We start from the raw sequence: 16,891 nt of genomic DNA, 5'->3' as shown, positions 1-16,891 counted from the left end.
TCTGATTAAGTTAATCAGATGAATAAACCGGGTATTAGTAGGGAAGGGTGTTCTACAGGAGCATAGGCCACTCCAGGCAAAGGAGCGTTGCCTCTTCTCAGAAAATAGAGCTTACGTGGCAACGTGTACTCGTCACACCGGTGTATATATACAGACAGCCAGATCAATGTGACAACTGAAAGTCTTTACAGAGTCAGAGAGCAAGTTACACTGTCCTCCTAAAAGTGTGAGACTGAAGCGAAATCATGCAGGCAACCAGGACTTTGCTGTCAAAGAAAACCCTGACTGTTCTCTCCCGGCAGCCTGCCTGCTTTGTTCACCACGGTGACTATGGCAATTGGGGAAACACCAATATCGCAGTGGTAAGTGAAACATATCAATATGGGACCAGATGAAATAATAGACAAGATACAAGTGTTTGCATTATTGTGATTCATGGATGTGCTCCAGGTTTTCTCAGGATGTGGCTGGTGGGATGGGACTGATGTCCACGAGGGAGTATAGTGAGTATCACTCCTGCTGAGCTCAGCACAGGTATTTTTCATTACCATGCACATATAGTAACTGACACCTCTGTCTTCAGCACCATGTACCACCTGAGCCGTAACGGTGCTCGCTTCCAGATGTTCGCTCCAAATCAGCAGCAAATGCATGTGATGGACCACATGAGAAAGCAGCCGGCCTCAGGGGAGAACCGGTAGGCTTGATGGCAAACACTGATGCACTTTCAGATGCATCTCAGACGGGTCCAGTGACTTACTTAACTATTTAATCCTTATTCTCCCGACTTGACTAACTCCACATGATAGTATTTATGATTATTTCTGGCCGTTGCATAGGAACATGATGATGGAGGCGGCCCGCTTCAGTCACGGTCAGGGGATGATGCAGATGCAGGACCTGGCCAAGCTGGACGTCAACAGCTTTGATGCTGTCATCTTCCCTGGAGGCCACGGCGTCGTCAAGAATCTGTGAGGGTTAATGAAATATGATGTAATCACTTCAAATGAATGTCAATACAAGCTGGCATGATGGAGATTGAGCACTGATAATATTACATAACTCTCAACTCTGTAGATCCTCTTTTGTGAAGGATGGCAAAGACTGCAAGCTGCATAATGAAGTGGAGAGGGTGATCAAAGAATTCCACCGTTCACGCAAGCCTATTGGGTATGTATCATTCAGTCACTCTTCAATCTATCGGCACTTTTTTAACTAGATTAATGCACAGTCAGTCGGTTGAAGTATTAGAGCAGCGGTGTGTGACATTGTAGTTTGTTTTTTGACTGTACAATCACTTCAAATTCATTTTAAATCCAGACATGAGGCAAAATTGCAAAGTGCCGCTGGTTTGTACACACAGACACACTTTAAATCAGATTACATTAGACTGCATTAGGCTAGATAAACACACAAGGTTTAAAGCAATCCCTGTTATTTAATTGGGACATTGGAGCTATAGAAATGGAAGAAAGGTCAGACAATTTATTAATTAACAATTATCAATTTATTAAGATCAAAACTTCAGAGTTTACACAAAGATTAACTAGTGTTTTCTCTGAAGAGAAAAGCTGCCATGGAGCAACATGAAGCCAATCAGACCAGACAAATCCTGAGGGTTAAAACAGACAGGACAGAATGAAAGCAACATACGTTGCATGTAATCTGTTGGAGAGTGATTGATCCTACTACTTTGGCACACATGGGTGATGGGATGAAGAGGGGCAATGGTCAGACAGGTGACAGGGTCAGGTGAGGGGACACCTGGTGGCCAGGTGCAGAATGGCAGGTCAGAGATAACACGAGATGCAGGATTACAGGAATTAAAGAGTGGAGTTGGAGGCAGAGGAGGAGGAAGAAGAGGATGAAGCAACTGTTACCTCTTTCCTATTTTCATTGAGCCATTAAGGCTAATCTATTTTTTTTTTTTTTAAGTGTAGGAGTCACTGTGAATTACCTGTTGCTGTTAGAGTCAGGAGCCTCACTGCTCTCAGATACACCCCCCTCCATTGTTCTGTTTTGTCAGAGCTGTAGTTTGTGCCATGAAAGTTGTTAAACTGATCTCCCTCAAAGCAATAATTTAGCCCCTGGTGGCAGTGACATGTGCCTGCAGCCCCTCAGCAGTACAGACCCTGCAGCTGCAGCTCCGTACCTCATGTGTGTCCTCAGATGTAATCAGTCCTGTTTGATTTGGGAGTATGATAAATAGTTGAACTTAGCGGTATGTTGTGGTCATAGACATATAGGCGTTAACTTTGCAAACTGTGCCAGTGGCCTATTTAGTTGAGTTTTTTTTAATGAGAAGGCTTTACTGATCATACTTAGAGAGTAAGTTGACGACACAGATGACTATTTTACTGATATTATGTCATTGTCTGTTACTGTAAAAGTCAGTGATGGAATGTATCCAAGTACATTTGCTCAAGTACTGTACTTTTATTTTGAGGTACTTGTCCTTACTTGTATTTACATTTTCTGCTACTTGACACTCCTATTCCACTTCATTTGAGGCAAATATTGTATTTTTACTCCACTACATTCGTCTGATTATTTTAGTTACAAGTTGCCTCGTAGATTTCATGCTGCATCAGAGCCAAATTTGCACATTTTTAAAATAAATTTATTTCATCAGCAACCGATAATCAAAAAAAATATGCTGGATAATCGGATCCAACAATTGGCCAGGACATTTTGACACGTCACACTAAAACACATGTGTGAACACTTACATTAATGACGGCTGAATTTTATTCAGCTGCATCCCTTTTATGGTCCTACTATAGTTCATGCTGGCACACTGTCAAGGCTTACTGTGACATGTGAACACTTTTCTTTTCCTATACTAAATCAAAATGCGTGGTATCTTCAATGAATACCAAGTATACGCATATTTAAGCGAGTATAAGCGAGTTTTGCAGAGAATAATGTGAAATTACTGTACCACATGCCTTTATAATACTGACGATGGTATAGGTTTGTTTCTTGCCTGTCTCTACTGTCAGCCATCAAATTAAAATAACAGGCGGATGACAAAGGCAACAGTCATGTAACACCCACACAGTACTCAGAAGTGGTCCAATCAGACACAGTAAGTGAAGACACGTGTGGGTGGAGCACAGTGCTGGTGTGTGGAGGCTTTAATTATCATCAGATATAGTCTAAGATTGCTGCATTTGATGGAGTGGAAAAAAGTTAATGAAGTTCATGCTGGCCTCAATTCTAGGTTCATGTTGTCTGTTTTGTAAGTGAAACACTTACACTGTCAAGTATCAGTTGGGATCCTACTGCCTTAAAGGACGAGTTCACCCAAAAAGGAAAAGTTATTATCTAGTCACCCCCATGCAAATGGAAAGTCAGGTGAAGTTTTGAAGCACAAAACATTTTTGGAGCTTCACAATAAAACTAGTGCAGCATTCTCCTCAATAACTGAAGCAGCTGGGGACTTCTTCTGAAACATTTTAAACCACCAAAAACATATATATATGTAAAATGACTCCATACAGCTTGTCCGGTGTAATCCAAATCCCAGGACGTCCCAAGATCCCCAATTGATGTGGAAATACAATATTTACACTCCTTTTTTAATCCGAAATCTTCAATGTGGCTGCTAAGCTAAAAAATGTTAGCATCCACCCCGTCTGAAGTGGGTGCTCAATCTTAACCACACTTTGACTGTAAATAACGTCTTTTCAAATCAATTTTGAATCTCTGGGTTTACTGAGAATTGGATTATGCTGAATGAACTGCATGGAGCCATTTTATATTCTTTTCTTCCGTCTACTTTAGTTGTTTAGCAGAATGCTGCAACACTGTTTTGCTGTGAAGCTTCAGAATTGTTTTGTGGACTACAAAACGTCACCCACCTTTTCATTTTCATTTTTATTCAACTGTTTCTTAAGTCTCGAGGATCCCAGTAAAACTTAACAAAATGCCCAGTGCAGATTTTTCTGTCCAAAACTGTTGAATATTCTTCCACGGCTTCATTTATGGACAAATGGTGATAACAAGCAGGTGACAATCTGTAATCTGGCCTCATACTCATCTTTTTGTCAGTAATAGTAGTTTAATGAGTAAACACTGTTTGGACAGAGCTTCACACTGCTGTCTCAGCGCTTCATGCTGGGAGACCTTCCTTTTCAGGCTCTCAATCTCTCCTGTCTGATACTGGTAAGGTAATTATTCTCACACCCTGATCAGTCTTGTCTCTTAATCTTGATTTATAAACACCTCATCTGACCGCCTGCTGACTGTTTCAGACTGGCCAGCATGGCTCCATTGCTTGCCTGCCGCGTGCTGCCCAACATCGAGGTGACTATGGGCTACGAGCGGGACGACACCACCCGCTGGGGGAGCTGGCCCCACACAAACATGGTGCAGGCTGTGAAGAGCATGGGCGCCCGCCACAACGGCCGTGAGCCATATATATCCTTTACTATCAGTGTTAGTAAACCAAATCTGCAAAGATGTATGTTCATTTTGTTGTTGGTTTTTGCATTTTTGAGCATTTTTTGACATTTTATACACCAAACGATTGTGAAAATAACTACTGAAATAACTCCTGCTTTGACCTTAACCCTTTCTTTTACGAGGCCTATGTGGACGAGAAGAACAAAGTGATCAGCACCCCGTCCTTCATGTGGGAAACTGAGTACCACTATCACTATATATTTGATGGTATTGGAAATATGGTCAAACATGTCATGCGCATGTCAACTAAGTAATGTGACAGTTGAAGCCTGGGAGACAAAATAGAGAGTCTGTGTTTATGTACAACATACATATACCTCTGTATTGTGATGAATTCTTACCTGAAATGACATAAATGTTTTAGTGAAAGAGCAAATGGCTTATCATGTGGAACTGATGGTATTGATTTATATAGGCAAACATGTGACATGTGTAGCAGGTAAGTTAAATTGACTGTATGAGTCTAGATCTGTACATGTTGAGGTCTTATGGAGCACTGTCTACCTTAACTGATGTCTTACTGGAGACTTAATCATGAATAAACATCAAAACAAGTCACTGAAACACATAAACATTAAATGTTTCTTTGGTGTCATTTAAGCTAAAGGTGATGCTCTACACGTGTTGCACTGACACGGAAATATCGATACTTCTGATCCCAAGCATTTCTGATTCAGGATTGAGTCTCATATGAAAAGATCAATATTTAAACTCAGTAATTTGGGGTAAATGTGCATTTTATCATCAGCAGGGACACCGTAGAACCGTAGAAAGTAACTGTCAACAGGATCCAGTGTAAAAAATATCTACAGTAGATGATAAGAACTACTTCTCCTTCCTCCTGTCACAGTCTTATGCAAGCTTAGGCTCTATAAACTCTTAAGGTGCCACTGAAATAGTTGACACTGATGATGGCTGAAGTCATGTGTAGAGCTTTTTCAGTTCTCAGAACACCAGCGGCGCAGTATGTGAAGGAGCTAGAACAGTGACTATGGCAACTATGGCATTGACATTGAAAACAAAACCTGAACTAACAAAGGAGACATTCACATGAAACATCTGTATTTTAAAAAGTTGTATTGGCACTGAAAACAAATATTTGACACTGAAAAAAATACATTGAAAAATAGAGCACAGACATCAATAATAATTTGACTATATTTTAATATATTTTTGGATTTTGTGACCAAAAGTTGAAGCTGACAAGTAGCGATATGACAAAAATTACTGACATCGTAAAAATTCTGTCACTGAAAATAGACGAAGGAAAAAGCAAGAGGTTTGTTACTGAAAAACTAAAAATATAAAAATAAAACGAAATCATTTTAAATGTCTATGTTTTATAATGTTTTCAGTGCCAAATATTTGTTTCAGTACCAATAAAAGTTTTTCAGATACAAGTGTGTCAGTGTGGATGTCTGCTCTGTTAGTTCAGCTTTTGTTTTTTCAATGACAAACTTAATTTTCAATGCCATAGTTCACTGCCACTGTTCTGGCGCCATACGAGACCATCTGCAAATTTATAGGTCATCAGAAGCACCTTAACGTCTGATCTGACTTGAATTGATCTGACAGAAATTGGTGTAAAATGGTCAAATTTTCTTGTTTATTTCAAATTCTAGCTGCAGACTTCTGAATCATTTGTAGACGTGTCATAACATAGATATCTGCTCACCAATATTTGAGAAACACTGCAAGAAGTTGATAAAAACACTTTTATTCAACGTATTTGATTAAAACTTCCAGGATTATACTAAATATTTGTGAATTAACAAACAAATGTAACTACAGAACCAGTTCTTTTACCGGTTTCACTAATTTGATCTAATTTAATGCATTTAATTACAGTTTTAATCCTGAAAGTAACATAATTACACTAGACATGTAGATTCATCGTCTACTTTTGTATTTTTTAAAGGATATTTTGTATTGTTTCCAAAATTCAGGGAAAAACTGTTAACAGGAAAAAAAATATGTAAAATGACAGATTATTTTTTGAAAGTGTATTTTTGACACTTGAAGTGGATTTTGCTGCTAATCCTTTCATACTTAAGGTTTTGAAGGCTGTAGTTTTATTTGAATGCACTGGTACTGTTGAGCAACCCAGTTCATTTTCCTTAAAGCACTAAAAAAAACACATTGCCCCAGTCTGGTACATTCTGAATAAAACAATTTATTCATTACAAACATATAAAAATGACAAAAACAACCAGGTGACAAGATATAAAAATTTCCAGTTTGTACAAAACTTCTAAAACCATCATCAGAAATGCATACTCACTCCATATGAAGCTTCTCATCTGGGTTATTTCTTTCAGTAAATATCGTACAAAGTATAGCTACAAGATTTCCTTTACATCTCTGTTTTATCAGGTGACATAAAAAAAAACAGCATTTGTCATTTTTTTAGTAAAAAAAAACAAACTAATGGGCACAAAATTCATAAACGACTTGCAATTCAAATACAGAACCAGAAGTCATTGAAATATTCACAGTGCTGCCTTCACATCAGTGACGTGAATTGTAAACATTGTTGCATATCAGAACTCACCTCAATAAATATACAGAAATACTCATCATGTGAGCTAAACTTGTGTTAGAAAAAAAAGGGGGTACAATTTTTAAAAATATTTTTTAAATCTCTGATCAGTTTTGTTCGATTATAACTTGTCAGCTCAAACCTCCCATAGTCAATCAACTAGTGCGTTTAACAAAATTAAGGCAAAAATCATTTTCCCTGTCTGTCATTTAATCACAGAGGCAAGGTTTGATGGATTCAGGTGGAGTAAAGTAGCATTTTCTCGTCCGATGAAATGATGAAGTGGAATATACAGTACAATACAACAGCAGGGTTCATTCACATTAAGGTACATATAAACATTTGTACATTTTGAACAAATATTGGGAGGCTATTTGAAGAAATCATTTCATATATTAAGTCTCAACAGGGGAACGTTTTTGTAACATATAAAATGTATGAAACAGGAAGTCAGGGAACCAGCAGGAAAATCACAGTGGAAAATAAACAAATTCTTCTTTTAGATACAGTAAATCGAAATCAGAGTTTCCTTATGATGTGATCTTTACGCAGTATTATTCAAGTACTTCATATTAAGAAGGAGATGTTGGTGAAAATGCTTCGTGCACACTGCACACAGACATTTCCACCAACAGATGTTATCGTGGACACAAACCTGCATCATTGTCATTAGCATCCCGTTATTAGCCCCGCGAAGGAGATTATGTTTTTGCTTGTTGGTTAGTTGGTCTGTCAGCAGGATTATCTAAAACCTACTGAATGAATTTCCATGAAATTTGGATGAAGGATGAGTCTCGGCCCAGAATAGACCCCATTAAGTTTTGATCAGATCGTGATAAAGGGCAGATCCAGGACATTTTTTTCTCACTTTCTTTAACATTGTGAGATAGGGTGTTCCAAATAAAAATCTTGATCTAGCGGATTTAAATATGTTTGGGTTTTTTTCGATATTGGATAAGGCTTGATTGAGTTAAAGAAGACCTTGGCTGAGGTACACGCTCTACTGAGTGCCATTCTAGTTATCAAAGGGAAGTCTTGGCTGTGATGGGCATAAACTTGAAATACAACCTTCATCATGTAGCACTGCTGCTTTTATAAAGCAGGTCCTTCTCAACTTTCAACAGTAAACCTTATTTAAGGGGAACATTTCATTTATCAAAGCGGCCATGTGTGCCTGATTGTCAAGGTAAAGAAGAAAAATCCTAAATTACAGCTGCACAAGCTTCGTAGAAAAATAAATAATCCCTTCTCAGCTTCACTATGCAAAGCACAATGGAGCAGGTACAAGAAAAGTCATCTGAAAGCAACAAAGGAGCTGCAGACTGTCTCATTTGATGGCATAGAGCACATTAAATGCTGTAACAGAAGATAAAAACTTTAAGAGTGACAACGCTCCAGTGAGGTGTGACAGTGTCCGGGACCACAGTGCTGTCGTCTGTTCATTAAAACTGCTTTTTGGTGTCTGTCTTAGATAAACCTGCGAAAGACAAAGAGCAGCACAGCATTAGAGAAGAACCTTTAAAGGTTTACACATGTTAACTTTGAATTGAAGAGCAGAGGTTTTGGCATGCACAATTCACTGCACATGGATGATACAGCAGCAGGCAAGAAAAGGATGCAGGCGGGCGAGCAGTGAGAGGCAGAGCTGCAACCATTAGTCGACCAAAAGAAAATGAATAGCAATCACTATTTTGATAATCGATTAATCATTTCAGTCATTTTTTCAAGCAAAAATGTCACATTTTTGCTGGTTCCAGCTTCTTAAATGTTAGGATTTGCTGCTTTTGTTTGTCATTTATGATGGTAAATGAATAGTCTTTGGGTTTTAGACTACTGTATGACAAAATCAGCAATCTGAAGATGTCACTTTTGCACTTTTAGACATTTTAAAGCAGACCTATTCAGCTGGCGGGCCTTAAGCAACCTCATTCAGGCCTTTTTTTACATTTTGTTAGTAGGGTAATTTGCCCATTCATTAGCTGTTACTGTTGCTAAGCACAAAAATACTCTTATTTCATTAAATAGTTTTAACCTTGGCTTAAGCAGATGGAATTTACAAGAATCAGACAGACAGACTTTTCCTGCAATTGTTTAAATCTAAAAATAAAAAGTGAATTGTTTTTGACACACTTAAATTCCAAGCTTTACAGGTCAGACATAGGGAATGTAAAAGTCTGATGCCTCTGCACTTCACTTTTTGACTTTTTTTTCAAATGTTCTCTTTCTAAAAAAGTAGTTATAGAATAGGCTTGTTTTATAGACTAAACGATTAATCGATTAATCAGGAAAATAATCGTTAGCTGCAGCCGGAGTAAGAGGTGGAAAAAAGAGGAAAGAGGTGAGAGGGCAGGCAGGAACGGACCGAGTTAAGCTGCTAGAGCAGTGCTGAGTTGGCGTCAGAGTCTGAATCGTGGCCAGGGGTGAGGCAGGGCTCACGGGAACAGATGGACTCCTGAGCCCGCCTGTACTGTTGGTACTCCTGCCGGAGAGCGTTGAAACGCTCCTCACTTAGGGAGCGGCTGTACTGGCAGCGGGGTGGGTTGGAAACTGGCGGGCTGACTGAGGGAGATGGGCCTGGGGAGGGCATCAGGGAGAGGAAATGCATGGATGGGCACATCATGGGACAAGCTCACAATAACAGCACAAGGGATGAACACATGCAGCATCACATCAAGCGTTACACTCACAATGACACATGCAACGTCAAGATCAAAAAAATAAATAATGAGCTCACCTTTCCGTCGCTGGTCCTGGAGGCCACTGGCTTGATCATGTCTACCTCTCCGAAAACCCATTTGTGACTGATCAAACCTCATGGCCTCCAGGACCTCCGAGTCCACACAGGCATCAGCAGAGTCCCACTCATAACTCTCATCTACTGATGTGTTCCTTCTAATGAGATACACAAAACAAGTGGTCAGATCACACTAATCACAAGCAAGACACAAAAACAACAACATTAATGTTATTTTGGCAACATAAAAAAATCCCTCTGCCAAGACGACACTCCAGTGTGTTTGTTGTTATTGCCCAGGTGTGGTGGCGTTTCACCTTTTCGCTCTCCTCTCAGGCAGCTCCATGTCAGCTCTGTGCCGCTCGCTCTCCTCTGTGGTTTCGGGGGAGCTGAGGAGTGTTGGTGTGATGGACAGGGACTGTCGGAAGAGGCCGGCGCTACCTCTACCACTGCTCTGACTGGCATAACTGGCCCTGCCTCCCTCCCTGATCTCTGTCTCTCCTCCCCTCCCCATCATCCTGTCTGGCTGTCTGTAACCCTCTCCCTCCCTGGGAGGGAAGGGGGCGTAGTAAGGTGAGGGCCAACTGATGCCCCTGGGCAGGTAGGACCTCGGAGGGCCCCTCCTGGGGTCCACTGGTCTCATGCTTTCCCCTCTGGATCCTGGCCAGTGTTGGTACTGGGGGACAGGGATGGAGGAGGGCATGGGGATATATTTATGCTGGGTAGACCGCAGGGTATCTTGGTAAGAGGGAGACCACCTGGAGGACTCTGGGAAAACAGCGGCTTGCCGTCGCGGATCAGAGGGTTCCAGCATCGGGGAGACTGAGGTTTGTCTGGGTGGGTACATCAAAGGAGTGAGGTAGGAAGGACTAGCTAAAGGTCTTTGTGCATGGTGAGGCCTCTCTAAGCTTCCCATGCTGGGGCGTCTGAATGGGACATACTCCCTCCAGGAGGGGCCTGGCCTGGGAAGGGAAGACGGACTGTGACCCAAACTGTAGGACTTCACCCTGACATCTGGGCTGGGGAACTCATCCCAGTAACATCTCTCAGAAATATACGTCCTCGGGGTCTCAAAGTGCTCCCACCTCTGTGAGCCTAAACTCATAGATTTCTTTAGGAAGGGACGAGGCGGTACCATACCTGAGAGCGTTCTACAAGGGCCCATGCTTAGGGATTTCCTTAAAAATGGCACAGGGGCTTGACATATTCGTGATGCAATGTTATTAGTCCTGCTGCCCTGAGAAGCTTGTCTTTGAGATTGCTCTGATAGAGACTCACTACTGTCTACAAAACTCTGTGAGTGTTTTGACACTATGTCTGCCATGCCTTTAGCTGCACTGAACAAGGTGTGAGCTGACCTGGATCCAAGTCTGGACTCAGGTCTGTCTGTGTTTTTATTCCCAGCTCGAATTTGTGTTTTCTCATCATAAAGTTGTTTGCTAGTTTTTTCTGGACCAGGTGATGATGGTCTTGTCTCATCTGGAAATCGTACTCTAAGTGAACCTTCCCCATGCAGGGGGCGTTTATAGGCTTGTTTTTTACTACCATAAAAGCTGGACTCTGCAGCACCCGCAGAATGAGGTGGTTCAAAACAAACCTTTCGGTTTGTTTCCTGGGTTTCCTGAATGTGAACCTCCCAGTTTTTAGGCACCACATCAGGCTTAACCCCTGGGGATTTTTCTGGCTTTAGTTCTGAACTTTGTCCAGCAGTATCTGTGGCTTCAGCAGCTTCCACAGGCTCGTCCACGCTCATTTCAATGAAACCTGGAAGGCTAAGGTATTCGAGAATTGCACTTGTCTGCAGCGGAGACATTTTGGGAGATGGAGTTGAAGGCTTGGCCTTGAAGGACCCTGACATTCCCGGGACAGAGAATTGGGACTGGTCACTCTCGACCTCTTCTACAAGAGTCAATGTTGTAATAGGGCTTGGACTGTCAGAGAAGAGACATTTGTCACTCCTCCTGGAGCGTGTTCGTACGCCCTCCCTCTCTAACTCAGAGTAAAACCCTGAACTCCGTCGGTCACCTCGGGCCTGAGTGTCTTTTTCTTTGGCCTTTACCCCAACTTCATGATGTTGATAGGGCAAAGTAGCATAACTTGATGGACTCTGACCCCTTGTGGTAGGGTAGTCCACTTCTTTAGGTCTCTCAGGCTGATTATATGGAACAGAGGCTGAACTTCTAGGCCTCTCACTGTCAACTGAGGGACCTCTGAGGGGCTGAGTGCTTGCATAAGCATATGAATGTCTGGACCTTGAGGCAACACCTTTGTCCTGCTCAGTCATGGACTTCCTGCCTAGATCTGTCTCTCTCAGAGGACTCAATGACCTGGCTCTTTCAGGGAGACTTTCTGATGTGTTGTCAGGGGAAAACATGGGGAGGGAGGTGTTCTGGGTGACTGGAGAACGTGATGAGTCTACATTAAAAGAGTTGTCTGTGGTTTCCCTACATCTGCGAGGATGCTGAGACCTGGGCGATGTGGTCTCCTGGGGGCTCTGTACAGGAATGAGGCTGGTGATCGATGTAACAGGGCTAATGTCCCATTGTATGCGAGTGGCAGGGAGCCGGTCCATAGGACTGCTGGTGCTCCCAAAGTAGCACGCCCTCCGATAGTCAGACACTCGACTTGTCTGACCCGAAGGCCTGTGTTTCTGTCTGATGTTAACATCTTGTGGCTTCCATACAGGCTCATCTTCTGACTTCGGTGCCTCCCTTCGAGGGCCTGACTGTCGCTCGTCTCTTCCTCGACCACGACTTCTCTGATCGGCTGTATAGCTCTCCAGCTCCCTCTCCATTTTTTCCCTCTCCTTTGCCAACTGCACACACTTGTTAATGCTATCCCTCTCCAGCTCACTGTCAAGTTGTGACACCAGAGTGCTGTTATTTGTCAACTGACTCTCCATAGGCTGGTAGCCTGGTCTGTCTCTATCCAGAAGCTTAGTTTTCCTGCCCAAACTAGGGAACAGATCTTCAACATTGCCTGCCATGCGAGCTCTCCTGAGAGAATCACTGGGTTTTTTCTCACTGTTGTCTGAATAGAAGCTGGCTCTTTCCAGCAGGGCCTCTGAACCATGTTCGTCGTCAGAGTAAAAGCAGCCGTGACGGGAGAAGTTTCTGGCCATGGCCCGCACTCTTCCAGGGGAGGAAGGAGGTCTGCTGAGCTCTGGGACGTCCACAGTGAGAGGAGAATTCTTCCTCTCGTCCTTCTCTGAGCTTGAATTTGGAGAGTCCCTGAATGATGTTCGGTTGCTCCCTGAGCCACTTGCTCCACCGTTAATTTGAAGGATTTCTTCCTTTAAGTTATTCTTATTAGAAGGACTGGAACCACCTTGTTGTGGTTGAACAATGAAGCGTCCATCTGGGCCTCTGGAGATAGACTCCAGAGCAGATGGTGAGGGGGCCTGAGACCCCAGGTGACTCTCAAAGAGTGTGTAATGTGGTGGAGGAGACGAGTTGGACAGGAGTTGCCTTCGCTGGTCGTGGTATTCCCCTCGGCTGCCTTTGTCATAGGATGACCGATCGGAGTGTGAGGAGGAGGTGTTTGGGAAGAAGGGAAGTGGTGGACAGAACTTCAGCTTCAGGACACTGTCTGGGCTGCGAGGAGGTGAGCGACCACTGAAGAAGACAAGTTTAAAAATAACATTAGGTCTGGTTTGACAAAATGATTAAAGATGTAACTCTCTAACATCTATACTCAAAGATGGCAGAGAAGCATTATTTCAAGTTTTGAAGTTAGACAGCTGGTAGCAGAGTATGATGAGAGGTTGCTTTAAGCGTTTAATCACAGTCAACCAATGTCTAAAATAACCACATTTTAAACCTGCAGTGCAGGACTTTTACAACCACATGAATAGAGCTGCAACAACATCGCTAAGTTGCCAAGTCAAAATTTCTGATTCTAGCTTCTCAAATGTGAATAACTTTTGGATTCTGTCCTCTTCCACGACAATAAACTAAATATCTTCAAGCTGTGGACAAAACAAGACATTTGAGGGCGTCATCTTGGACTTTTGGAAACACTGATTGACATTTTTCACCATTTTAACAAACCAAACAACTAATCAAATAATTAAAAAAATGATCGACGGCATAATCAACATTGAAAATAATAGTTAGTTGCAGCCCTTCCAATGAACTTTATCCTTACATTCAAGCCCTTGCCAAACAAGTTGTCGATGGCAGATTATTTGCAGTATACCAGAATTTTAAATCTCGAGTCTTTGACGCAAGCTACAGCATATAGGAGTACAGCAGAGCCTTAGCCCACGCCTATGGTGCCATGAGCATGTCAACAGTGTTTTTTGTAATTACTTTCACTGCCAGGAGGGGGAGACAAAAGTTCAGCAATGCAGTTCAAATTAACAAACATATAAACTTGACAAAAAAAGCCAAAAATAAGCAGGATAGATGTACTTTAAAACATGGACTGTTACAATCAGAATGCAAATTAGGAACAGTGTTTAATGAATATACATGTGCGTTGATGAAGACACTTACTCTGGAGATGAGTTCTTCTGGAAGGCAGATGGAAGATCTGAGAAAAGGTGAAGAAAGGATTAAAAAGTCAAATGATAGCACAGTTGAGTTTATTTAACATAACTTAAAAAAATAATCAACAGTTGCTCTTCCTGCACATGAACAGAGTTTTAACAACAATGAAACATTTTTTAGAGAAGAAAATTGTATCTTTAAATCAGATGTCCTACCTTGTCTTCTCTTCCTGCGCCGACGCTGTCTCCTGTGACTCATATAGCATGCTGTCACCAACGAGAGGATGATGGCCACAAACAGGAAGCACACTCCTGCTAACACACCAGCCAACAGGGGCTCAGGGATGACCTCCAAGAAACTTGGGCGCAAGGGGTAAATCTCCATCCCTGTAATCCGACAATAATGGTGGTCACAAATTCCACTGCATTTTATCAAGTCAAGACATAAATACGCCAGAGCCTTGACTCAATATGCAGGCAAAGCTCCTGGTAATCTTTACAAGCAACTTACCAATAGTAGAGACACTGACAGATTCACTCGGTTCACTGAGTACTTTGTTGCTACGAGACATCAGCCTCAGATCATAACTGGAGTCCTGAAAGAAGACACATCAAGCGTTTGATTAGATATGAATTAGTATGCTTAATCTACATGAAAGCAGGTTGAGAAAGCAAGAAACATGAGGCTACACTGAATAATCTTAGAAGATTACATAAACTAAATAAATAAACTAATGATTACCCTTAGCAATCCTGGTACAAGGAGTTCACTCTGATTGGCACTGATGTCACTGCTGAGGATGACCCAGTGGCTCTGATCCCTGCGGGCCTGCAGCACATAGCCTGTCAGTGGAGAGGATGGAGCCTCAGGAGGAGACCACTGGAGGAGGACACCCTGCTCAGTCCTGTTGGCTGACAGGAATATGGGAGGATCCAGGACTGGTAGAGAGGTGACAGCTGTAGGTGTTTCTGTTGGAACAGCTAATGAGAAGAAACAATATAAGCAAGAAATACAGAGAGGGAAACTCAAAACAGAGCCTAAGTTGTACAAACCTTGTGTTCGCACAGAGACAATTTCACTGAAAGGTCCAGAGCCGAGTTTATTCTGAGGTAGGACACTGAACTGATAGCCGGTTCCAGCAACTAGCCCGGTCACCAGCAGGTAGTTTTTGGACGTCGGCACTGGCAAAGAAGCCCATTCATGTTTCCCCCTGGAGGCCTGCTTAACCCTGGAAAAAAATCAAAACAGCCAAAATGAAGACAGAGCACAAAACAGTTTGTTGTTGACAGCAGAGAACAGTGGCAAACAGTATGTATTAGATGCTACTGACCAAACTGTGAACTTCTGGGTGTATCCACCATCAAACCCCGGCACCCAGGACACGTTGGCTTGGTTCATCTCCGTGGTGACAGATACCAAGGACACAGCATGAGGACTGGTGCCTAAGGAATAGAAAAACTAAGTTGAGCCTGTTGAGATCAAGTTAACAGGACAACTGTTACATATTATTATATTTGTTTGCAGAAGTACGTTTGGCCCACTCACCCAGCACCATGACCACAGTGCCTGCACTGACTGTCGCTACACGATTAGTGGCCAAGCACTCCCAGCCACCGTGATGATCTTTACTGAGTGGCTGCATTAGGAGGGAGCCATTAGCCAACACAGTGAACTGGGAGCGAGGAGTAGGGCCGATCTGTGAGGAAGAACAACAAAAAGTTCAAATACAGGCAGTGATGGAATTTACTTTAAAACATCCATTCCACCAGTTACAAGGCACATTTTGTACTTTTTACTAAAAGATGAACAATAGGTATTCAATTTACTTCTATTCTTCTCAGCTGCAGAGACAATGTTCATTGCTCCCGTTCTTTTGTTAAAAATAAAAACAAGGGGAGACTTGGGGAGACCAAATATGTTCAGATATTTGTAGCCTTTATCATCATATCAAAATTGTTTTATATGCAATTGTAAAAAGAAAGGGTTACAGAATTCCTTTACACCCACAGCAATCAATCAATCATCCGTTCATTTTAACTTTGACAGTATGTTTTGATCACGATTTTTTAATGCCTGCTATGTGTTGATAAAACCCCACATTACATTGAAAGTCAGGCATTTTTCAAGGAGTATATTGATATTCAAGCATATTCCTAACCTTAAAAATGCTTATAAATAAGCACTTCCAAAACTTTCAAGACTTTGTATGAACCATGCAAATAAGGGATTAATAATAATTTATTAATTTTCCCCTGCACATACGGAAAATCTCCTGTACCTTGCTCCATGTTACGTTTGGAGTGGGGTCTCCAGTGGCTTCACATGGGATCATCAACTCTCTGCCCACCTCCTGGAGATACTCAGGTCGAGGTGGCACCTTGAATGTTGGCGGGTCCTGGAGGAGGGAGGGAGCAATTTTACTTGTGCCTATGTGCACTCATAGGAAAGGGTTTTCTGTCAGTGAACACTAGCCTTACCTTCAAAATGACCTGGGTGGGTTCAGACCGGCCCATGGTGCCATAACTGTTATAGGCCGTACAGGTGTACATGCCCACAGCATTGTCATTGGCTGTTGTTATAAAAACGGAGCCCTCAGAGTTCACTAACCAACCTGGGAACTGAAAAGGAGGAAAAAAACATTCAGTGTGACTTAAAAGCATG

General features: G+C 42.1%; 2 protein-coding genes across 4 annotated transcripts in view; one reads left to right on the top strand and one right to left on the bottom strand.

Moving 5' to 3' along the window:
- Window positions 1-245: 245 nt before the first annotated feature.
- Window positions 246-4,721, top strand: gatd3l (glutamine amidotransferase class 1 domain containing 3, like; the record flags this gene model as incomplete). Its single annotated transcript, XM_084360239.1, has 7 exons — window positions 246-362; window positions 451-503; window positions 584-697; window positions 840-971; window positions 1,078-1,170; window positions 4,257-4,440; window positions 4,590-4,721. The coding sequence occupies 7 exons, from the start codon at window positions 246-248 to the stop codon at window positions 4,719-4,721; spliced, it is 825 nt and encodes a 274-aa protein (XP_084216365.1).
- A 1,899-nt stretch (window positions 4,722-6,620) lies between these two features.
- The window catches only part of igsf9b (immunoglobulin superfamily, member 9b), a 37,532-nt gene continuing 27,261 nt past the window's right edge, over window positions 6,621-16,891 (bottom strand). For 2 of the 3 annotated variants that reach the window (XM_084360345.1, XM_084360344.1), the window contains exons 10-22: window positions 16,708-16,848; window positions 16,509-16,625; window positions 15,776-15,926; window positions 15,561-15,672; window positions 15,283-15,458; window positions 14,972-15,210; window positions 14,741-14,825; window positions 14,446-14,616; window positions 14,237-14,273; window positions 10,058-13,354; window positions 9,741-9,898; window positions 9,369-9,580; window positions 6,621-8,483 (exon numbers count right to left, since the gene is read on the bottom strand). In XM_084360345.1, the coding sequence (XP_084216471.1) occupies window positions 9,381-9,580; window positions 9,741-9,898; window positions 10,058-13,354; window positions 14,237-14,273; window positions 14,446-14,616; window positions 14,741-14,825; window positions 14,972-15,210; window positions 15,283-15,458; window positions 15,561-15,672; window positions 15,776-15,926; window positions 16,509-16,625; window positions 16,708-16,848 (4,884 nt within the window). In that variant the 3' untranslated portion in view covers window positions 6,621-8,483; window positions 9,369-9,380. The remainder of the gene's footprint in view (window positions 8,484-9,368; window positions 9,581-9,740; window positions 9,899-10,057; window positions 13,355-14,236; window positions 14,274-14,445; window positions 14,617-14,740; window positions 14,826-14,971; window positions 15,211-15,282; window positions 15,459-15,560; window positions 15,673-15,775; window positions 15,927-16,508; window positions 16,626-16,707; window positions 16,849-16,891) is intronic. The other variant, XM_084360346.1, reaches the window with a different exon arrangement.

The sequence above is a fragment of the Pagrus pagrus genome (genome assembly GCF_965226575.1).
Source record: "Pagrus pagrus genome assembly, chromosome: 8".
Taxonomy (NCBI): domain Eukaryota; kingdom Metazoa; phylum Chordata; class Actinopteri; order Spariformes; family Sparidae; genus Pagrus; species Pagrus pagrus.
The sequence above is the reverse complement of the archived record's forward strand: the minus strand, read 5'-3'. Positions and strand labels throughout refer to the sequence as shown.